The sequence below is a fragment of the Enhydra lutris genome, unplaced genomic scaffold (genome assembly GCF_002288905.1).
Source record: "Enhydra lutris kenyoni isolate GAN:26980312 unplaced genomic scaffold, ASM228890v2 scaffoldscaffold48, whole genome shotgun sequence".
NCBI lineage: Eukaryota > Metazoa > Chordata > Mammalia > Carnivora > Mustelidae > Enhydra > Enhydra lutris.
This window is the reverse complement of record NW_019154132.1, coordinates 5,049,953-5,069,016: the sequence shown is the minus strand read 5'-3', so window position 1 is coordinate 5,069,016 and position 19,064 is coordinate 5,049,953. Positions and strand designations below refer to the sequence as shown.

Genomic DNA, 19,064 nt, shown 5'->3' with positions numbered 1-19,064 from the left:
CAACCCCCCGTAACCGTTCGGATGGGACTTTTAAGAAGGAATCTTAAAGTGGTTCCGAAGGAGCCTTGGTCCTTGTAGGGCAGACAACAGAAACTGTGTATTCTCTTCCTGCACAGAGTTCCTTAATTTTTTCGGAAGGACCAAAAGAAGGATTTTCGGCAAGAGACGGCAGCAAGGGAGGGCAAGGCGAGAAAGATGGGTTTGAAAAGGCAAGTTCCAGGTTTGCAGGTGCCAGGTATTTCCATTTTAGGTAATGAATATGCGGTTTCAGGTACCGATGGCAGGCTTCTGCTAAGGCTTCTAAACCAAGGGCTCGCCTCACCTCTGGCCAGAACAGGAGCCCGGGCCACCTCAACCTGCTCGGCGCGGCCGCACTGCGCATGCTCGCGGGGCGGGACGAAGGGCGGGGCGGAGTGCACCCAGCTCGCCCAGAGCCGGAGCCAGGGAGAGAGCATGGCCACTCTGCGCCGACTGCGACAAGTCCCCCGGCATTTGCTGGTCTGCGAGAAATCCAACTTCGGCCATGACAAGTCGCGCCACCGGCATCTTGTGGAGACGCACTATCACAACTACAGGGTGAGTTCGGCCTCCGTGGGCCTCTCATGCATCGCTTCATTTCCGGAAGCTGGAGAGGTTTGGGGAAGGTCCCGCTCGGCTGAGCGGCGGGCCCGCCCTCCCCGCGCAGTGGGGCGGGGCTCCTCGCCAGGAATATTGGGAATTGTAATCTCTTCACTGCTCCGAGCTGGTCGCTTGCGGATCTGCAGGACTACAACTCCCAGGATTCGCCGGGGGCGGGGGCAGGTCCTCTCCTCTGTGGGGAGGGGCTGGGCGGCGTACCTCCGGCGGGTACCAAACCGCTGCTGTTACTTTGATCCTGCCGCTGGTGGAGCGCTTTTCCGGGTGGAAAGTGAAAGTGGGGGCCGAACCTGGGGAGTTATAAAGCGAGTGATGGGTGCGACGTGGACCCGTGGGTCGGCGGAAAATCGGGGCCGGACTCGGCGCCCCTCCCCACGTCTTGATTCTCTCTCCTCGTGGGAGCGTCTTGCCAGTAGAGACCCAGGAAGCACGTGCTTTCCTAAACTATTTAGGGGAGCTAGGTTTAGGGCTGGCAAAGTTTCCACTTCGCCTGCTGTCTTCTGTGGTTCCCAACCAAAGCGCGCCAGCTCGGCAGCTTTGCGTAGAAATGCGCGGCGGTGGCCCTGCCTGCAAGCGCAACTTCAGAGCTTTACCGGGAGCTGACGTCGGCTGGTGCTTCGTGAAAATGGCATCCTCGTGGGGGCGCTTGGTGTAAGCTGAGGCGTCAGTGAGGTTAATTATCTAGCATCCAGCAAGAGAAGAGGAGAATAACCAGATGCCAGTCAAGTGTCCTATGGCTCGGTTTCACCGACCCACTGAAGTGGCGAGGTCTCTGAAAACTCAACCTGAAACGGTTTAAGCCTCTTACACTTGAGATTCATCAGCCTCATCTCCCTCCACCCAGGCCTGACTGGCGTGGCAGTTTCTCAGAGACGCAGGTGGTGACGCGGGTCCCTCAGGAACAGACTGGTGTGTGAGCTTCCGGAGAGTGCTTTTCAAGGTGGGGAGCACGTGATAACACTGGAAACCGTTTAGGTTTAACATCTTTGCTTTAGGTGGAAAGCTCATCCCAGGCGGCAGTCGGGGTGTATATCTTATCTTGCCCAGGCTGATCTGTAGAATTTTTCTGTCTAGAAAATAGAAACAGCCCCGACCACTTCTGCGTCTGAGGAGCCTCTTGCTGTCTCTGATTTCCTTATGCCCTAAGGGACAGTCCCTTTGATTTCAGCCTGGTACCAGGTTAAATCTGAGGATATTCATTCCATTGTACCATATTTCCCTAAAAATCAATTTTAGAGCAGTGGACAGGATATAAAACATATGGTTTATTTGCAAAAGGTGAAATGCAAACAAGAGCTTTCCATTAATTTTTTAATTATTTTTAAATTTTTTAATTTTTTGCTTCTTTAGCTTTCCTATAATGTTTGAATACAGAAATGAAAAACGTGAATTGTCAAATTTCTCTTTTCCTGAGACTGGTAAATTAACTTAAAAGTCTTATAGAGGGGCGCCTGGGTGGCTCAGTGGGTTAAAGCCTCTGCCTTCAGCTCAGGTCATGAGCTCAGGGTCCTGGGATCAACCCCCCTGTCGGGCTCTCTGCTCAGCAGGGAGTCTGCTTCCGTCTCTCACTCTCTGCCTGCCTCTGCCTGCTTGTGATCTCTGTCAAATAAAGAAATAAAATCTTAAAAAAGTTTTATAGAAACCTGTGGGGGAAACTTTGCAACCTTCATATGTTATAGCATCCTTAAAAGCTGGAGGCTGATCTACATGAAAATAAGACTGGTTTATGTTACACATTCCAATAGGTTTCATTTCTGATTCCTGAATGTGGGATACTGTCAAAAGAACTGAAAAACCTAGTCATGGAGACTGGACCTTATTACTTTGTGAAGAACTTACCTCTTCATGAGTTAATTACACACGACTTCATCCACTCCTTTGTGAAGAAAGGTAAGAAAAACCTTGTCGTGTCTATGAATGTGGTAAGGTGAGGAAGAAGTATAGTCAGATCACATCACGATCCTAGGGCTCCAAGTAGGGCTCCATAGAGATAGTCTGTGTGGTCAAGTGTAGGCATCATTCCCCCTCCCTCAGTCTCCTCCCCGTACTTTCTCTCATGCTCTCTTTAGGTGGTGCTTTCTGATGACACTTGCCCATGAGTGTGGCTCAGGGAGGTTGTAACTTAAAGGTATCCCTCATCTTAAAACAAGGATTCAGGGAGAGGAGAGAGAGCCTTGGGAGCTGTGTGTTCGCATACACGGCTGTCGGGTGCGTGGCCACAAGACCGCTGTGTTTCCAGCAGTCCCCACTCAGCCGTCTGGAAGGGTTCATCTCCTGATGCTCTCATAGCAGCTGGTCATGAGGCGGTGTGCTCATTATGGTGCCCTGTCTTCTGCTTCGTTTGTGGCTCTGACGCTCTCTGCTCACCCCATTTCCATTCGTATCTGCTGGGTTGGTTGCTTTGTTCCTCTTGTTTCCTAGGGAGAACTTGTTTGAAACTGTATTTTAGACTGTCTTTAGGGATTTCCCCCTTCACTACATAAGTCACTAAACTTAAAAGTAAGCACACCCCTTCTCTTGATGTAGGCCCCACGTTCGTCTTCTGCAGGGAGCTGTGAACAATCCAGTTACTTGCAGTCCCTCTCTTTTGGGTGCAGCTGGCCGTGTTGTCTTTGGTCCCGTCAACTTCATTCCTTTCATCTGTTTTGAAGTTGGGTGCTACTTTGTTAATAATGCGGCCTCTGGCTGTTAGGAACCCTTTTACATGTCTTAACCAGTTGAACTCTTGCAACAGCTCTGTGAGTTAGGCCCGTGATCCCCATTTTACAGATGAGGAAAACTGAGGTTCACAGAGACTGAGTGGCTTTCCTAACCTCACACGAGGTCATGGCACATTTTGAATCTTTACCTGGAACTCTTCCTCTCGGGCACGTGCACTCACCCAGTATTCTACTTTGTGCCTCTCTGCTAGCACCGCCAGAGACACACACTGCACCCTGAGTCCATTTCCTGCTTGATGGTAGTCACCTGGCACAAATAGGCCCTGGGTGGTGGTGTGAACTAGCTGGAGGGTGGCCTCTGGGTCCTCCAGCTCAGCCTTGGCAGGTTTTAGGGTTATTTATTTATTTGTAGATGTTATTTATTCATTTGAGAGAGAGAACACGAGCAGGGAGAGGGAGAAGCAGACTCTCTCTCTCCACTGAGCAGAGAGCCTGACATGGAGCTCGATCCCAGGACCCTGGGATCACGACCTGAGCCAAAGGCAGGCGCTTAACCATCTGAGCCACCCAGACGCCCCAGGTTTTAGGTTTATTGAGGGAGCTGGAGCCGTGGTGAATATTGACCCTTACTCACCTGGAAGATACGTTATCGTGTGAAGAGAATCCACTAACTTTTTGCAGGTATGATTTATTTTTTTGTTTCTTAATTTCTTGTTTGGGCTTTCTCTTACAGGTTCGTTCTATGCACTAACATACAATACAAATATCGATGAAGATAATACTGTTGCCCTCCTGCCAAACGGTAACAACACTCATTTTTTCTTTCTTTAATTTTAAAAGAAATACTGTTAAAAAAAAAAAATTTAAAAAGTCAAATCTCCAGATGATTCACTCACACCCCTTCTTAGAATGAACTGTTTTTAACAGGTGGGTTTTTATTTTTCTTGACATTTTCTATAAATTTATAAACACACATAAATCTTGTTTTTGGGTTTTTTTTTCAAAGATTTTATTTATTTGACAGAGAGAGAGATCACAAGTAGGCAGAGAGGCAGGCAGGGAGTAGGGGGACAGCAGGCTCCCTGCTGAGCAGAGAGCCTGATGCCCGGCTCGATCCCAGGACCCTGGGATCATGACCTGAGCCGAAGGCAGAGGCTTAACCCACTGAGCCACCCAGGTGCCTCTGAGTTTTGCTTTTTTTTTTTTTTTTTTTTTTTTTTTTTTTAAACGTAAATCACATTGTACTACATCGTTTCTCAATTTTCTGTTTTCTTAATATGTCACAGACATCTTTCCGTATCAGGGCAAATAGTTCTGACTGACTTTTTTTAATATTTTGAAGCTATTCTAGTGAAGAGGTATACCATGGTTTGTTTAACTATTTGTTCTTTAATAAAAATTTAGATAATTTCTGTTTTCACTGTCATAAATAATATCCTTGTATGTATAATATGTTAAAAATATCCTTGTACATAAATAGGTTGTATGTATAAGTAATCTCCTTGTATCATAAAGACAATTCTTGTGTGCAGTTTATTATCCTCATATTTAACTGCTCGATTGGCTGTGCTTTCTTTTAGTAAGAGAACATGTCATATTTTATTATCTCTTTTATGAGGATTATTTGATTTACAGGGAAATTAATTTTATCACTGGATAAAGATACTTATGAAGAAACTGGTCTTCAAGGTCGTCCATCTAAGTATTCTGGCAGAAAAGTAATGAAATTTAGTAAGTATTATGCTCCTATCAGTTTCCAATAAGTCAGTAATCTTCCTGTAGCAATTTAAGTTTAAATGTTTGAATTGCCACTCTTCTCTTTGTTCAGAAGGAATATGGCCTTTTCTTGTCTTTAGAACTTCTGCCCCGTGGGGCTCTCGATTGAGCTTTGGAAGGAATAAGATCGCTCTTCTGTTTCTCTTTGGCTGTGGGCTGCCTCTAATAAGGATCAGAATTGGAATGGTCCATTAAATTCATATATTTTGGGGGTTAAAAATCAAAGTAATGAACCCAAGATAAGAGTCTACAGCTTATTCTTAATAAAGAATTTACTTTTGTCGGGGCGCCTGGGTGGCTCAGTGGGTTAAGCCGCTGCCTTCGGCTCAGGTCATGATCCCAGGTCCTGGGTTCAAGCCCCACATCGGGCTTTCTGCTCAACAGGGAGCCTGCTTCCTCCTCTCTCTGCCTGCCTCTCTGCCTACTTGTGATTTCTCTCTGTCAAATAAATAAATAAAATCTTTAAAAAAAAAAAAAAAAAAAAAAAAAAAAGAATTTACTTTTGTCAAGTTTTTATGATTACTAGTAGAGATACCCCCGTGAGTGAAGAGCTACGGTTCTGCTGATGGTGTTCAGCTTGAACATGAGCGACTGAAGCTGTCACAACCATAGGTAGATTAGGGTTGACCTCCCAGGGACCTCTGCCCTTGGGCTTTGACCTCAGAAAAGTATGAACTTAAAACAGCTATTGTGACTGTCAATGCTAGAAATGTCTGGGAGAGGCAGTGTTTTGATTTGGTAAACCAAAGGACTACAAGAACAAAATAATTTTTGCTATTCATAAAATTTCCAAAAATTCGGATGCTTTTGATTACAGCACTTTTTTCCACAGTGTAGGCTGTGTATATATGAATGAACTGTTTATTCCTCTTTCCTTTTTTTAAGTTGTTTCCATTGATTTGATGGATTTATCCTTTAACCTGAATTCTAAGAAGTATGAAAGAATATCTTGGTCCTTCAAAGAAAAGAAGCCATTGAAATTTGATTTTCTTTTGGCTTGGCATCATACAGGTATGGAAAAATATGGGACAAAACAGTGATTTGGAAATCTAATTGTTAATTAAAGGGGAATAATGGAGAATTGAATTGTGATTCATCCCTGTGGTCAAGGATATTGGGTACATATGTGCGTAAATATTATTCGGGAAGCTGCTTCTGGCCCTCTGGCATCCCCGGGAGCCGTAGCTCGGGATGATCTAGGCAGGCAGCCATCTTCCTCCATCTCCCTGGGTTATGTGTTGATGCAGCTAACTTTTTTACTGTTTCTCCCCTCCCTTCCTGCACCTTACCTCAAACAGCCTTGGTGGTATGTTTTAAAATAGCACAAATTATAAACACAAACTGTTGATTATTTTAGGGTCAAAGTCAGGCATACCATTAAATGTCAAATGAAATTTGTTGTCACTTGGAATTGATTCGAACATGAAATTTAGTGGGGTGTTTGGTCACCAGATGTGGTGACGTGCTGACAACTGCCATGTGCCTTGCTCCTTTTAGAGTGTAGCTTTGGTCCATCACAAGATTGTAAGGAGTTAGAGCATCATAGTTGTGATGGTGTCGTACTCGGTTTTGGAGGACAGGAAGGCACGTAGGTCAGTTTGGGAAATATGCCTATCCATCCGCTCTTCGTGGGACGTTTCTGGTCACTGGGTGCTCCAGGCCGCTCGCCTGAGTCCTCAGTCTGTAATGCTTCAGGGCGTCTGTCTCCTCCTTAGGGTAGAGATACAGGACCGACTGATGGACATTGCAGTTGCACAAAGTCTTCATTGAGGACCATATGTGCTTTCAGTTCTGGAGAGCTCTGTGTTCCTAAAGCACCAATTATTCTAAGGGCTTGTCAAAAACTGGGGAAAGTCCGAGATTTTCCTCACTTGTAAGCTAAGTAGTTAGCCTGCAAGGTCTCATGGATGCTGGCAGAAGGCACAAGACTTGAGATTTAATTACTCACAGTAGTGGCCCTGGCCAGAGTCTCCACTGACACTAACGCACTAGGTTCCACTACCCACAGGGTGACACAGTGGGCCAGGGGATACCACACATGCTGTGGGCTGTGTTATAGGAGAGGAATCTCGAACTGCAGGAACTCCAGTCTTTTATCCTGGCCAGTAAGCCTGCTGGCCTTTGCTCTGGGGTGGAGGGTGGGGAGAGCAGATTATTTCTCTTACACTGGACATGAAGCAAGCCTGCCTTTTGCTCCTAAGGGGCCACTATTTCTGTCTTCCAAGGCTGTTGGAAAAATCCTTGAAGATAAGTTGGATATTACTGGGTTTTCAAAGATAAGCTTAAATGAGATTCTTTCAGTTCCTCTTGTGGAACTTTACAGAGATTATGCAAATAAACTCCTCTGTCTATAGAGTTCACTAATTTTATTTAGCCACAAGAAGCGCTTTTTTTATTCAGTAAGTCAGAATTTTCTTATTAGAGCAAATGCTGAAACTAATATGGGGTTGAATCTGAAAGGATTATGCTTTTCCAGGAAAAGGGAAAGGAAATGAATGTTTACAGAACTTTGGCACAAGGAGCCCAAAGCAACTTAAATTATTTTAATTTGAATACAGCTTTGCGCAACTCCCTTCTGTGTTACTTAATCTCACCTGCTCCCTGGAACTCTCAGTGAGGAATGTGGCGGTTTCAGGGATTCACTGAACTTGCTTTCAGGATGCAGATGACCTTGTATGGTGTGTTTTAAGGTGCAGAAGAATCCACGGTGATGTCACACTTTTCCAATTACCGAATTCAGGAGCATCAGCCAGAAATAGCCCTGAGCACAGTGACAGAGCTGCAGTGCCCCGTCCTGCGGAGCAGCGCACTCCAGGGGGAGCCAGAGGCGGCCTGCAGCGCTCCCGAGCTTCTGGACTGGCTGGGTGCCGTCTTCAGTCACACAGAACTGTGCGTAGCGGCTCCTGGGTGGCGGGCTCGGGCTCTGGCTGGCTTCTTGTTCTTCACAGCGGCTTATACTTTGAAAATGAATCATACAGCAGAAGTAAATGTATTTTCTTTTTTTTTCGTTGTGTGTGTGTGACAGAAATAACGAGCCTCATAACTTCATATCCACCTATTGCTGTCCTCAGCCAAGCACAGTGGTGGCCAAAGCTTATTTGTGTACAATCACGGGTTTCATACTTCCAGAGAAGATCTGTCTCCTTTTGGAACAGTTGCGGTGAGAATGCTTTTTGCCTTTTATATCTTGGTTGTCTGTGCCCACATGACATTTTAGGGGCGGTGCTACTGGTCCAAATCGCAGTGTTCTCTCACGTACCCCCTTTTTCCTTGCTTGGGCTCACAGTGTGGTAACATTATCATCTTAAATGATGTAATTATCCTTGGAGATAGGAAAATGCCGCTGCCAAGTACTTGTCCTTACGAAAAGACAGAGAGCAGAGTTTAGCTCAGCTGCTTGAAAAACAGGCTATTCATTTTTCTTGTCATGCTCTGGAAGTTATAACATCACTTAAGAAAACAGCAGTACTCTATGGAACACATTATGATCTGTTTTAAATGTTAAGAGTTCTGCAGATGTTTTATTTTGAAAACACTTGACCATTTTTGAATCCAGATCATGTGTAAGATCTGTTCCGGCACCAACATCCTGTGAAGTGCTGGACGTCATTAACGTGCCAGGGATTGGACAAGGCAGTATGGGTTTTTTCATTTGAGAAGGTACTATATAAATGCTACATTTTATCTAACGTCAGGAAACTCAGATCCCATATTGAAAAGCCCATGTAGCATACGTAATGCCTTCTCAGTCTTCACTTTTTTTTTTTTTTTTTTAAATAAGCCCCCCTGAGCCACCCAGGCACCTATCAGTCTTCACTTTTTAAAATCTTGAGGGTTTTCTTTCTTAATCCTAATACCCTTTTTCATTTAATAGTTTAATACTTTTATTTTCCTTAATAATAAAAGATTTTTTTAAATTCAATAAATTATTCTGCATTGTTTAAGTTAACAGAGACTGAAGAGCCCTATTAAATGGCAGGAAACTATTCCTATACACTTTGTGGTTTTGTTTTGTTTTTTTTCTCTTTGAATCTTATGTGGTATTCTGCAGTGAGCATAGGAACCTCTAAAGTTGGTTTTGTGCATTCTGTAATTGGTGAACATTTACTGAATACACCACATAGGATCAGGAATGTAGTTTGTATCTCTTAATTCTTCTAAATAAAAACTAAGGTCTAAGCTTCATTGGAACATCAGAAGTATCACTTATCCTGAATAAGTTAAAAAAAAAATGTGAACATTCCTAGCCCTTCCTGTTTGTTAAGAGTTATCTTTCTTTTTCAGTCACTACTTTGATGAGCCCAAGTTAGCTCCTTGGGTTACATTGTCAGTACAAGGCTTTGCAGACAGTCCTGTTTCGTGGAGAGAAAATGAACATGGTTTTCGAAAAGGAGGAGAACATTTATACAACTTTGTGATTTTTAACAATCAGGACTATTGGCTTCAGATGGCTGTTGGGGCGAATGATGACTGTCCACCGTGAAAATACAAAACTTAAAATCATGTTTGTTTATGTTCGTGCTTCCTTTCAGATTTTGTTAAGGGTAAAGGACTGTGTGTTCACTCAGGTTTGTATGATGATGGCATTTCTTAGATCAGCATTCATTAACATTCTGCTCTTGACTTAGGGCCCATCCTGTGAGTGTAGCTGGGACTGACATCCAGTGAGTAGCCCATAGTTGATTACTCCTGGTCATTGTTGGTGTAAGTACAGAGGTGTGGGGTTACTGCATGGTAGAGTGGACTAGGATAGCCAGGGAACAGATGCTCTTGGACCATTGGATAAGATGTGTGCTGTTACTCAGGTGTGTGATTACAACTTGTTCACATAATAATAATAAGTCCTTATAGCATACTTCTCAGAGCCAGCCCTGCTTTAAGTACTGATATTACCTCCTTTATTTCTTGCATCAACAGCACAGAGTATAAATGAGCTACCAAGGTCATAGTGCTTGTGAGTCTGAGACCTGACCTTGGGCCGGCTGGTTCCTAAGTATGTGTTCTCTTGCCTCTGGATCAAGAGAGGGGTTTTTGGATACTGTATACTACAAAGAACAAGTTAAAAGACTTTTTCCCCCATCACTATGGCTGATAAGGACCAGCTGAGGACAACTAAAACTTCTGGGATACATATCAAGAGCCATTTTTTAAAATGGATCAGTGAGCTACATAATAAGTCTCAAAAAATTTTAAGTGGAAGTGGAAGTACAATGAGGTAATTAGGACACTGGGGCCACTTTTTACCCTTAGGACGTTTGCCAAATACCTAGTTAAACTTTGTTTTTCATCATCTGGGTTGGGAAAGGGGCAGTAGCATAGCAGACAAAGCTTAGGGCCTGCTCAGGGAGGGAGGGGTAATAGATCTCCTGACGCTGAGACCCAAAAAGATAGACTTACTCTAAGAGTAAACTATGAATACATCTGCCTGCCTCCTCCCTCTCCAGTATCCCCTTGTCCTCCCCTTACTCCCCCTAGATAGCAGGGAAGATCACCTATCCTGAGAGAATACATCTCCATGTACCCTGAGTGTATATGTGTATTTTGCCACAAGCACCCCTGAAGCTGGCTTGTTTGAATCTAGGTAGTGTAAGAAAAGTCTCACACCAGAAATTTAAAGTGATACCAGATTTTTATTGCCCTCCAGGTGACTAACAGAAGCAAAATGTACTGTCTTTGGAGGAACTCAGAAATAGTTTCAAGGAATATAAGTTCACAATCCGAAATCACAAACACATAAATAGATAGACAAGAGCCAGCAGAAACGATGATGGGAGAAGCAGGCCTACAAAGAGTTAAGCTATTAAGACTTACCAGACATAGTATAAAGTATGTTTTATATTTAAAGAAATAAGGGAGAACCACTTCTCGGCCTTTTGGCTAAGATCAAGTGTAAAGAAATAAGGGATCTAAAAGAGCATGATTGTAAAAACAGCCAAGCAGATTGAGAAAAGTACCCAGTGGAAATCTAGGAATAAGGAACACCATAATTGAAAGTTCAGTGCATTGACTAACATAACTAACAGACTCTGGGTACCACGGAGAAAAGAATAAGAAGAAATAAAAATGTTCTCAGACTTGGAAAAGACTTTATCACCAGAAGATACGCATTATGAAAAAAATTAGAGGGTGTTCTTCAGGCAGAAGGAAAATGCTACCAGATGGAAATCTAGATCTACACAAAGGGATGAGGAGCGTGTAACAGTATGGGTAAATGTATGATTTATTATTATTTAAACCTCTTTAAAGGTAATTGCTTAAAAAAATTACAGAAAAGTGGTGTTAACTTTATAATGTATGTAAAAGCAAAATGGATGACAAGAATAGCTTAATAGAAGGGAAGAAGTACACTATAAGTGTACTTTTTGTAAGATTCTTGTACTGTACCTGAAATGAGATACTATCATTTAAATGTAGACTGTGATAAGTTACAAATGTATACTATAAACCCTAAAGCAACCACTAAAATAACCTAAAAATTATAGTTGTGAAACTAATGAGATAAAATGTAATAAAAAATCGATTAATTTGAAAAATGACAGGAAAAGAGGTGAAGAGAGGAGAGGACAATTGGGATGAATGGAAAATAGCAAGATGGTAGACTCAAACCTAACCATATCAATAGTCCTATTAATAATATTAATAATATTAATGTGAATAGTCTAAATGCTCCAATTAAAAGGCAGCTATTATCAGATTGGATTTAAAAAAACACTGCCTTCAAGAAAGGTACTTTAAAGATACAAGTAGGTTAAAAGCAAAAGGATAGAAAAGGATACCTCATGCTACCACTAGTAAAAAGAAAGCTGGAATGGGTATATTAATAACAAAATAGATTTTAGAGCAAAAAATACTAACAGGGATTAGGGCTTATGTCATACTGATACAGGGTCAGTTAATGAATGTACCTGACAGCAGCCCTAAATGATAGCAAATCTGATCACACTGCAAGGAAAAAATGGACAAATTTTAGTATCTACTTTCTAAAACTGAGGGAGAGAGTTGGCAGAACAAAAATAGTCTGTTTGAACAGTGGTAACAGCCAGTTTGACCTGGTTAGTATTTCTAGAACATTCCACCCTACCACAGCAGAACACGAAGAGTGCATGTGGAATATTTATGATGATAGACCACACTGTGGCTCATTAAGAAATTTCAAAATACACGAGAGTGCATGTGGAATATTTATGATGATAGACCACACTGTGGCTCATTTAAAAATCTCAAATTTGGAGGTATTCATCATACCAAGTGTGTTCTTTGACCACAGAGGAATTATGTTAGAAATCAGTAACAGAGGGGCGCCTGGGTGGCTCAGTGGGTTGAGCCTCTGCCTTCGGCTTGGGTCGTGGTCCCAGGGTCCTGGGATCGAGCCTCGCGTAGGGCTCTCTGCTCAGCGGGGAGCCTGCTTCCCTTCCTCTCTCTCTGCCTGCCTCTCTGCCTACTTGTGATCTCTGTCTGTCAAATAAATAAATAAATTCTTTAAAAAAAAATCAGTAACAGATCCTTGGCAATCCTTAAATATTTGGAAACAAGTCAAAGAAATCTAAAGAGAAAGTAGAAAGTAATTTGAAGTGAATAAGAAAAATGGGTTGCCACTAAAGCAGTACTGAGAGGGAAACTCGTAGTAAATAACTATATTAGGAAGGAAGGTCTCAAATCAGTAACCTGAGTTTCCAGTTTAAGAAACTAGAAAAAGAAGAGCAAATTAAGTACAAGGTAAGCAGAGCTTGAAGAGGAATAATAAAGATCAGAGACAATCAAAAACAAAAACAAAGAGAGCCATCAGTGAATCCAAAAGCTTATTCTTTGGTGGGGAAAAAGACCAATAAAATTGTTAAGTCTCCAGCCAGATTGGTGAGGGAAAAAAGAAAGACAAATGATTAAGGAATGATTATATATATATATATAGAGAGAGAGAGAGAGAGAGAGAGAGAAGTAACATCACTACAGATAAAAGGACTATTAGGAGCACCTTTATGCCAATAAATGCAACATCATTGATGAAATCGACAAATTCCTTGAAAGGTAAAAATTACCACAGCTCACTAAAAAGATAACCTGAACAGCCCTACAAAAGAAATTGAAGGGGCACCTGGGTGACTCAACTGATTGTCTCCTTTTGGCTCAGGTCATGATTGCAGGCTACTGGCAATTGAGGCCCACGTTGAGCTCCCTGCTCAGCGGGGAGTCTGTTTCTCCCTCTCTTTCGGCCCCTCCCCCCTGTTTGTGCGGGCTTGCACACATGCATGTACGCTCTCTCTTGCTTTCTATCTCTAATAAAATCTATCTCAAAATATTTTTTAAAATTGAAATTGCAGTTTTAAAACCTAATTATAACAAAAATCCAGGCCCAGGTGGCTTTAGGGGTGAGTTTAACCAAAAACTTCAGAAGAGATAATACCAATTCTACACAAACTTCTAAAAAATCAAAGTGGCAATAGTTTCCAGTTCATTCTGTGAGGCCATCATAACTCTGGGACCAAAATTATCCTGGTACCCTAGCCAGACAAACCTATTACAAGAAAAGCTACAAGGCAATATTCCACATAAATACAGGTACAACAATTCTAAGGAAAAGTTTACTAAATTGAATCCTATGATATAATAAAAAGATAATGTATTGTGGTCATGGGATTTATCCTGGGAATGCAGGCTTGATTTAGCATTCACATAATCATCTCAGTATAGAAAAATCATCTGACAAAACTGACCCTCTATTGCTGAGAAAATCTCAGGCAAACTAGGAATAAAGGGAACTTCCCCAACTTGATAAAGGGCATCTATAAAAACCCTAGAGTTAATATCATACTTAGTTGTAAAAGATTGCTTACTTTGCCCCTAACATCAGGAACAAGTAGTGATGTCTGTATCCAATGTTGTATAGGAAATTCTAAACTGCACAACTGGGCAAAAAAGAAAGGACATCCAGGTTGGAAAGAAAAAATAAAATTGCCATTATTCACAGATGACATGATCTTCAGGCATGTAGAAAATATACAATGGAAAAAAAATGTACAATGGAGTCTACAAGCATCTATTAGAACTAAAAAGTGACTTTATCAAAGTTGCAAGATATAAAGCAACATACAAAAATCATGTTTGTATATGTAGCAACAATTAGAAATGGAAATTAAAAATCCACACTTACAATAGCTTAAAAAAATGTACTTAGAAATAAATCTGACAAAAAAATGTGAAAAGCCTGTACAGTGAGAACTACAAAATATTGCTGTGATAAAGAAGACCTAAATAATAATAGATACCTTGTTCATGGGCCAAGAGATTGAGTATCGTTAAGACGTCATATTCCCAATATACAGATTCAATATAGATCCAATACAATCTCAATCCAAACCCCAGCAGGTTATTTTTGTGTGTGTGTGTGTGTGTGTGTGTGTGTGTGTGTGTATACATATATATATATATATATGTATATATATATATATAAATCGATGAGCTGATTCTTAAATCTCTGTAGAACAGCAGTGGACCTAGAACAGTCTCCCATGCTGCTTTCGAACTTGACAACATTAACACCAAAAGCTTCCAGCGGCTCCATTCTCTGCCTCTGCGTGATGTAAACCACCAACCCAAGCAGGAATTCAGAAGTGTTTTTGTTTCAGTATGTCCCTCTGATTATCTGTATGAATGCATGCCAACTGAGAGGAAGTATTGTAATAAGGAACCTAATTTAGAAGGTGTCAATTGAAGTTGGGGATAAGATTTACTGCCGTTCATTCTTTGGAATAATCTGGGGTTGATGAGTGTTTTCAAACTACATCTGCCAGTTAATATGATGTTCAACTATTTTCTATATAAGAGGAAAAATTAAAAATCTGATCTAAAAGGATTTTTTAAAGACTCAGTTGATGAATTTATATGCACAGGATATATATATACAGAAAGATCTGTAGATCTTTCAGGAGCAAGTGTCAAGAGGTTTCTAGAAAAAAAGGAAAGAGATAGAGAAGGAAAGAAAGATCTACAAATTACCAACACAGTTTAAGTTTAGAGCAGGGAACTGGTAACAGCAACTGACCAAAAAAAAAAAAAAAAAAAAAAAAAAAAAAACAAACTATGCCAGAAGCATCCCTTTTAAGGAATTAGGATTGTGATCAAATTCTTGTAGTGTCATTTGCTGGGACTTGAAGACCTGAGGGACCCCTGCAAGCATATTCTTCAGAATCCAGATTAGGGGAAGAGGTTACACTTTGGATGCAAAGTTACTGCTGTATTCATCTTAATAAATCAAATGAAGTTACTTGGCAGAACACCAAGTGTGACCCACCCATTTCTGAGGAAATGACCAGAGGTCAAAGATGATTATTTTCATCTTTTATAATTGAAGAAATATTTGTCTTATTTTCTATTGCTCAAGGTTGGCATTTTCTTTCTCCTTCTGGCATGTTGCCTCTAAAGCTATGTGCCATTTTCACCACCAAGTTCCCTGGATTCTTCAGAGACATGGAACCAATAGAACGTATGTTTATAAAATGAAAATATTTTTATATATTGTGAATATGTATTGTGATGAATTGGCTCTCACGATTATGGAGGCTGGGTAGTCCCCCAATGTCTGCTGGAAACCCAAGAGAGCTGGTGGTGTAGTTCACTCCAGCCCAAACCTCTGAGGACTAGGAGAGCCAATGGTGTCCAGCAGTTCCCAATCCAACAGGGGAAGACCAGGTATCTTAGCCCACCAATCCGGCCGAGGGAGCACAGAGTCTCCCTTTCTCACTGTTATGTTCTATTTGGGCCTTCAAGGGGTTGGATAAGGACCACCCACATTGAGGAGTGCAATCTGCTTTATGAGTCCACTGATTCAAATGCTAATTTCATTCAGAGACACTCTCCCAGACACACCGAGAGAGAATGGTTAGCCAAATGTCTGGAAACTGAAATGATCCAATCAAGTTGACACAAAACTAACCCTGATACTCCCTCATGAATTACTTTAGTCTGTTGTAGTGTTTATTGAGCATCTAGTTAATACTCAGTAGTTACTCATGTGGCTGTGAGAACAGAACAAACACTTGACATGACTTCTCCTTTTGGGGAAAAGCTATTCAGGAGGACTGCTGTCTCTACCTTGATAGCTCTTGACTCAAGCTAACATAATAGATTATCACATGAAGGAATTGAGCGAACATTCTGGAAGGGATGGAATTTCAGGTCACCTAGGACTCTTCCCTTGGGGAGAAAAGCTACTTGGGAGCTTTCTGATCTTGGAGCTATTCTCTTTCAACAACCCCCCCAACCCTACCTCCTGGGCCCTAATTTACCAGTTTGGGAAGACATTGCTCAACAGGACACCAGCTCTCTTTGGTTAGAACTTGGTAGGAGCCATTTTCTTCTGATGATGAATGGAAAACTAAGGAGAATACATCAATTTATAGAAAAAACCATTTTCTTAAATACAGGCTGGTGCCCTATTTATGGGCGAGCTGTTCATGCATTGCCTTTATAGAGTGACCATCCTTAATTTTTTTTAAAGATTTATTTATTTATTTATTTGACAGAGATCACAAGTAGGCAGAGAGGGAAGAGGGAAGGAGGCTCCCTGCTGAGCAGAGAGCCCAATGTGGGGCTCAATCCCAGGACCCTGAGATCATGACCTGAGCCGAAGGCAGAGGCTTTAACCCACTGAGCCACCCAGGCACCCCAGTGACTATCCTTATTTTAGGACAGAAAAGACTTATGGAAAAGGCAATTGGGCTTGCGGTAGGATTGGGTTTTTTTCTTCCTCTTTTAATATCCATATGGGGGAGGGTCAGGGTAGAAGGTTGCAGTAGCCAACCAAGTGTGAAGGCACTGCCAAAACCCACCACAATCACTGGAGTACCATTAGCCGGGAAAGCCTCAGTGAGAGACTTTCTCAGTGAGAGAGATAGAAATGTAAAGAAATTTGGGGACCAGAAATCTGGGCTATCACTCTATTAGCATCCATGAGCTCTTTCTGAGGGAAAAACAGGCACACACTGAAAAGTATATTCCTGCAGACTTTCTTTGTTTCCCTCAACTAATGAGGTAAGTTGGAGCCCTTTCATTTATGAAGAACTCACATCTGGCTCTTATTTCAGATAACAATTGGCAGCTTCAAGGCAGTGCATTCTGTAAATCTTAGTAAGTTTCTTGGCTTTTAGGCCATGCTGCCTGATACTCTTCTGGGTAAGAGACCCAGATAAGATTTGGAGGGCTTGAGAATGTAGGGTAGTCTCTTGGGTCTGTAAGCAGACAGAATTTGTGATGTTTCTTATAGGCCTGTAATAGGCCTCAGTGTCTTTGTTCCTGAGGGAAAAAGTTATGGGCAGATAATGCCTTCTGAACTTCTAAAGCTTCTCTCTATTTCTCAACTGGTAAACTTTGCCCCTGCTTCATTTTGGGTTCGTTCTAAAGTTCTCAGAATAAAAGTACCAGCCAGTATATTCAATTTCATAATAGTAGCTGACATTTACTGAGCACGTACTCTGTGTTCAGGCAGGCTAAGCATTTTATACACATTCTATTGGTAAATGCCCGCTAAAGACACTTGGAGCAGGTGTTACCCACATTTTGCAGATAAGATTAATTAAATAATCTTCCCAAGGCTACATGGCTAAATTAAGCAGTTAAACCAAAATTACAAGTTAAGCTTGCTTCCATAGCTGGAGATCTTAAACATGAAGACGTGCTCTCTCTCACAAATTCTCTTATTTCAGTGTGATTACCAAAATGAGATTGGGAAGAAGAAAAGGAATTGTTTCAGCCATCCACTCTTGGGTAACAAATCAGCCCTGACTTAAGGGCTTAAAATAATCCATTATTTCTCACAACACTGCCAGCTGACCAGAAGGCCTGTTTTACCTGATGATGGGTTGAGTAGATGGTCTAAAATGGCCTCCCTTCCATGGGCCCCTCTGTGTGACTGCTTGGGATTTCTCACAGCATGGTGACTGCTCTCTGAGAAAACATTCCAAGAAAACAAACCTCATTGTGAAAGAGCCAAGCAAGGTTCCATTTTTAATATACCTGCTAATGGTCCATTGACCAAGGTTAGTCTCATGGCCGAACCCTGAGTCAGTGTGGGAGACTCTATTAGGGCATGAATCTTAGAAGGTGTGGTTCACTGGGGACCAACAAAGTAACTAACAGGCATTATGTGGCAACATTTTATTCATCTGAGAAGCGTCTTTTATTTCCTCTCAGATGAATAGCAAAGTTTGCCAGTTAGAATTTCAAATTACACATGTAGCCGTTGTGTATAAATTTTGATATTCTGAATGGTGGTGTTCAGGCTGTTAATTGAATCAATAATTGGCAAGTCCATTTATTAATTTAAAATTCTCTGTTTTCAAGGAGGGTTAGCTTGTCAGCACGCTCATTAGCTTTAGTATTCACAAAACCCCAATTACATTGTGATCTCTACAGATGAGAAGCCGAAGTAACTTGGTCCCGGTCATGTGCCTGGTTCTCAGCAGATCTAGTTTTTTGTTGTTGTTTTTTTTTTTTTTAAGATTTTATTTATTTATTTGACAGAGAGAGAGAGAGATCACAAGTAGGCAGAGAGACAGACAGAGACAGAGGAGGAAACAGGCTCCCCACCGAGCAGAGAGCCCGATGTGGGGCTTGATCCCAGGACCCTGGGATCATGACCTGAGCCGAAGGCAGAGGCTTTAACCCACTGAGCCACCCAGGTGCCCCATCAGCAGATCTAGTTTTGAGGCACTGCTGGACTCCAAAGCCATGCTCCTTCCTCCTTCCCAGTCTACCTCTGGTGCTGAATGCAGATTTGGGGAGCTGTGGAGTAAGCAACACGGGACACTTAAAGGTTGTAAGGAAGGGTGAAGTTGTTTTGTTTTGAAGTAAGCTCTACAACCGAGACAGAGCTTGAGCTCATGATCCTGAGATCAAGTTTCAAGCTCTACCTACTGAGCCAGCCAGGTGCACTGGGCGATTTTTTAAAAGCAACTGCAATTGAGTGGAAGAGGAAGCTTGCAGGGCCAAAAGCCTGGA

At 41.9% G+C, this 19,064-nt stretch overlaps 1 protein-coding gene across 5 annotated transcripts; it reads left to right on the top strand.

Annotated features, from left to right (window-relative positions):
- The first annotated feature begins 396 nt into the window (after positions 1–396).
- On the top strand, positions 397–9,575 carry LOC111156758 (ribonuclease P/MRP subunit p40). 5 transcript variants are annotated; one of them, XM_022517825.1, is made up of 9 exons: positions 537–576; positions 1,481–1,576; positions 2,382–2,526; positions 4,030–4,098; positions 4,932–5,027; positions 5,958–6,083; positions 7,763–7,961; positions 8,098–8,232; positions 9,357–9,575. In XM_022517825.1, the coding sequence occupies exons 3-9, from the start codon at positions 2,439–2,441 to the stop codon at positions 9,553–9,555; spliced, it is 912 nt and encodes a 303-aa protein (XP_022373533.1). In that variant the 5' UTR covers positions 537–576; positions 1,481–1,576; positions 2,382–2,438; the 3' UTR covers positions 9,556–9,575. The 5 variants fall into 5 exon arrangements, with proteins under 5 accessions (XP_022373529.1, XP_022373530.1, XP_022373531.1 ...); XM_022517821.1 differs by lacking the exon at positions 1,481–1,576 and having other exon boundaries at positions 397–576; XM_022517824.1 differs by lacking the exon at positions 537–576 and having other exon boundaries at positions 999–1,576.
- The last annotated feature ends 9,489 nt before the right edge of the window (positions 9,576–19,064 follow it).